This window comes from Pteropus vampyrus, unplaced genomic scaffold (assembly GCF_000151845.1).
Source record: "Pteropus vampyrus isolate Shadow unplaced genomic scaffold, Pvam_2.0 Scaffold151, whole genome shotgun sequence".
In the NCBI taxonomy this organism is placed as follows: Eukaryota; Metazoa; Chordata; class Mammalia; order Chiroptera; family Pteropodidae; genus Pteropus; species Pteropus vampyrus.
Window position 1 is genome coordinate 650840 of NW_011888932.1, and position 4425 is coordinate 655264.

Sequence of the window (4425 nt, forward strand, 5' to 3'; positions counted from 1 at the left end):
ATTCATGTAGAGTTGCCCAAAAGACAGCTGGATTTATAAGTCTGGAGTTAGGGAGAGAAGTACGGGCTGGAGGTATAAATTAGGAAGTTACAACATACAGAAAGTATTTAAATCCATGAGATTACCATGTGAGTATACATAGACAAAAGAAGAGATTCACAGACAGAACCCTGAAATACTCAAATATTAAGAGATCCAGATGAGAAGAAAGCAGAAAGGAGACTGAGAAGGTGCTAACAATGAGGAAGAAGGATAACTAGAAGAGTGTGGTATCTTGAAGTCCAATGAAGACCGTGTATTAAGGAGAACAGAGTACTCAAATGTGCCAAATATGACAGATCACATAAGATAATGGCTGAAGATTCACCACTATATTTAACCAAGAGGAGACCACGAGTGACCCGAGCAAGGGCAATTTTGGTGACAATCTGAGGGCAAAAGACAAAAAAGTAGGCTTACGAAAGATTGGAAGGAAAAAAATTGAAGAAAAGAAGTATCAGACAACTCTTTCAAGGAGTTTTGCTGCAAAGGGGAGTAAAGAAATAGAGAGGTAGCTGGAGTTATCATTTTAAAGTCAAATCAGATCATGCCAGTCTCCTGCTTACAATGCTGGTTTTTGCACTGCACTCATAATTAAGATTTTCAGAGTGCTGGGGAGATAAATGATAAACAGCCCAGAGATTCTATTTATGTATCTAATATTACAAGGATGTCAGATTTTGTGCTGAGGGGAGTGATGCCCCTCATAATGGAATGGGGCACCAGAATGGAAGTAGAGAAATAAATTAGGTTCTGTAGAAACTCAAGCTATAATCTACTGGGCAGTAGCAGTGGAAGAGAAAATTGAACAAAACTGGGAAACATTAAGAAGGCAGAAGCAACCAGACTAAATGTGGGAAAACTTTTCAAAGTTTCTGCTTAAGAAGCTGGGAAGAATAGGTGCCATTCACTATGACACAGGAGGAAATGAATTGAAAGAAAAGATGAGAGATTCAGCTTGGGACCTTAATGTATATAAAGGTGGTGAGGGAAGAAAAAGGGGTGATTGAATGAAAAGGACCAAGGATATATTCCAGGAGATATCAAGATTTAAGAAGAGTAGGTATCAAAGGAAAGAAAAGAGTGTTTTATACTAGAAGTCAAGGAAAGAATTATGAAAAGGGAATGCCAAATGCTATAGAAAGATTAAGATACAGACTTTGAATATCCATTTAATATAGCAACAAAGATTACTGGCTTTTGGCCATGCTGAAATTAGACAGAAAAATGTATTAAATGTATTAAAAATAAGTATTAGAGAAACAAGCCTTTCAAAAAGCTGAGAAGGGGGATGAATGAGAAAAGCAATTATCTATATAAATAAATTACCCTAAAAATAATCTGCAAACTGATAATATAGCAGAGATGGTCTAATTATTCCTCAAATCAGTTTCTCCTTTTCTCATGGACATACAGTTAAACTACATATTCTAGCCCACCTTGCAGTTAAGTGCAACCACAAATAAGTGTTGGCCAACAGAATGAGGACAGAAGGGATGAATGCCATTTCCAGGTCTGGCCCATAAAACACTCTTATAAGGGGTATCCTTTTCTCTTTCCCGTTTGCTGGCTGAACAGAAAGGACTCTAAGAACTAGAGAAAGCAAAGCCACAAGAAGAAAGGAGCAAAGACTCCTGCATGACTGCATGGAGCAACCATCACTCTCACCTTATCCAGACCTCCAAGCCAACAAAAATTGGACTGTGATGTGAGTGAGAGATAACTTTGTGTTTGGCCACTGAAACTCTAAACACATTTGTTATAGCAGTTAGCCTGCTCTAACTAATATAGGTAGCCAATATAAATAGCAGCATGGCTTGGTAATCAATTGGACATGGTTACTAGACTTTAGTTGCTAGAGAATATATTAAATAATGGCTATATCTGCAATATGAGGATGGAGTTTTAATCAAGTATCAATATTACATATAGTCTGAAAAAGAATATACTAACAGAAATAGAAGAACAATGTGTTAACTGGAAAAGGGAGACTCGAGGAATAAGAATTTGTCGGCGAGTCTTTATTCCATAGCTGACTAGCAGCTGGCTCTTTAATATCCTGATTTTTAAAAAATGATATCAGGTTATCTTAATTTTGTGACTTACTAGAATTATCCATCGATCTAACTACCCTTGTTCTGATTCAAAGTTCATCAGGCAAATTCTATTTTGGAATTGTAGATTTTAACTACAGAAGGAGAATAAGTTGGCCAGGACACTTGGAGTATCTGGTTTCCTTGACAGTTGTAATTCTTATCATAACTGACATCAGTGTCTTCTGAGCATGATTAGTGCAGCTTAGTGGCATTGAGCCTAATCTACCCAGAGACACTGAAAAGAAAAATCAGAGTTAACTTGAAAATTAAGTAACAGATTACTGTGGTGTTACCACTACTGGTAATATGAACCTGTAAGGTCTAATTTGTGCAGTCAGCTGTTCTCAAAGATGATTTTCTTTGTTATTGTATTATATCTTATGATATGTTGGACCAGCACTTAATAAATTATTTGTCATATGGAATGTTTAAGGTAGAAATATCAATGTATAAATTTAAAACCTGACTAAACCATACCAAAGTACTTTAGAGATAATTCCTTTTAACAATTTTTATTTTACTAATGAGAAATCTTAGAACCCAAGAAGCTTAAGTGATTGGCTTAGGATTACACAGCAAGATAGACTTTAAAGCCCCTCCTCATTAATACAGTGAAGTAGGTAGGGTCAAAAGAAAAAAGACTCTGCTAGTAATTTCTAAGGATTCTAATAGAACTTGTAAAAACAGCCAAATAGTAGTTATTTCTTGATATAACTTCAAATAGGTGCCATCGAACAAAATGTAATCATGTACAGTTAAAAGGCAAAAATATAGTGCCAGCAATTAATCAAAGTGGGTTAAACTAAATCATGTTTTTAGGACAAAGCAGAAATATAAGAATAACATGTTACCTTTACTATAGCAAAATTAAAAGCAAACTTAAAAGCTCTTTAAGAAAAAGAACATTCCTAACAAAATAAAGACATTTGTCTTAATATCTCAAACTAACTTTTGAATTCTGTTTTATATTATCATTCATCATCCACATCTATTACAAAGAATGAAACCAAGTTTCAAAATGCCCTTAATATGCGAACTATTTAATAGTATTCTTTTAATATTATAGGTACACAATCCCCGAAATTTGAAAATAGAATGTTTTCATAATTCATTTGGTAGGATAAACAGACTGGATTGACATGGCATGAGGCCATTCATAATCTTTTTTATCTCATATAGTGAATTACTGGGCTTTATGTGGTTGGTAAGTTGCATTTATAAAACAATATGCACACTTAAAAGAGGTTTCCTGACACAGATAAAAGTTATATTAGTGCTGATTTTCCCTATAAATTAACTCTTTATCTCTTCACTTCATGCAATCAAAATATAGCATAGGCAAGTAATCTGAAAATTTAGCTTCAGTAATATACTTACACATTTCGGCAAGATATGGACTTGAGAAAACCAACTTCATTTCCAGTAAAATGTGTTTCATTGCCACTGAAATCCTTACAAGTTATGTTGGGTGCTGGAAAACACGGAACTAAAGGCAGAAAAAGGCAAGAAATAATTATTATTTTTCTGTAGGAAAGGTATATAATTATGTTTTTTTTTAAGACTAGCAAAGTGCACAAGAAAATATAACATATAACAAACCACCTCCCAATAACATCTGATATGAGACTTTAGATAGGAAAAGCTACACACACACAGACACGCGCACGTGAATGTATATGTACGCACACCTATATGTTCATGTACAAGATACAGATAATATGATATTGTGGTCTCAACATAAAAATGTAAGAATTGTCACAGTAGCTTAGAAGTATGAACCATCTAGTTCAATCTCCTGCCTCTGACAAAGGTGTCAAGGGAAGAAATGCACGATATTACTGCCTTTTACTTCATCTCTAGGATAAAGAATACTTCTAGAATTTTTGTTGGTAACTTGTTGCGTAATTGTGTAATTAATTAAATTTAACATAATCTGACTTTATATTTTCAGTTTATATGAACTCTTGCAGAGGATGCTGCCATAAACTAAGATTCTTTTTATCCATTCTAAATAGATTTTTTATTAATCTAAATGTATTTGTTTCTTTAGTCCCTCTAGGATTTGATGTAGTATATTATTTCAGTATTTAGGAATTTTTCTTACTCATAGCCCAGATGACATAATAAGAGGAAGTTAACAGCTTACTATGTGCTAGGCAGGCACTCTTCTGAAGCCTTTATAGCATAATCGTGTAAAGAGCAAGAACTTTGGAATGAAAATGACTTATCTTTCAGAACCTTGGATTCCTTGTAGATAAAAAGCACCAAGATTGCCTATATCATAGGATCA

The 4425-nt window shown here is 34.2% G+C and overlaps 1 protein-coding gene across 1 annotated transcript in view; it reads right to left on the reverse strand.

Moving 5' to 3' along the window:
• Positions 1–4425, reverse strand: part of TM2D1 (TM2 domain containing 1) — a 49145-nt gene that overhangs the window by 28579 nt on the left and 16141 nt on the right. The window contains exon 3 of the mRNA XM_011369532.2: positions 3513–3621. Coding sequence (XP_011367834.1) covers positions 3513–3621 — 109 coding nt within the window. The remainder of the gene's footprint in view (positions 1–3512; positions 3622–4425) is intronic.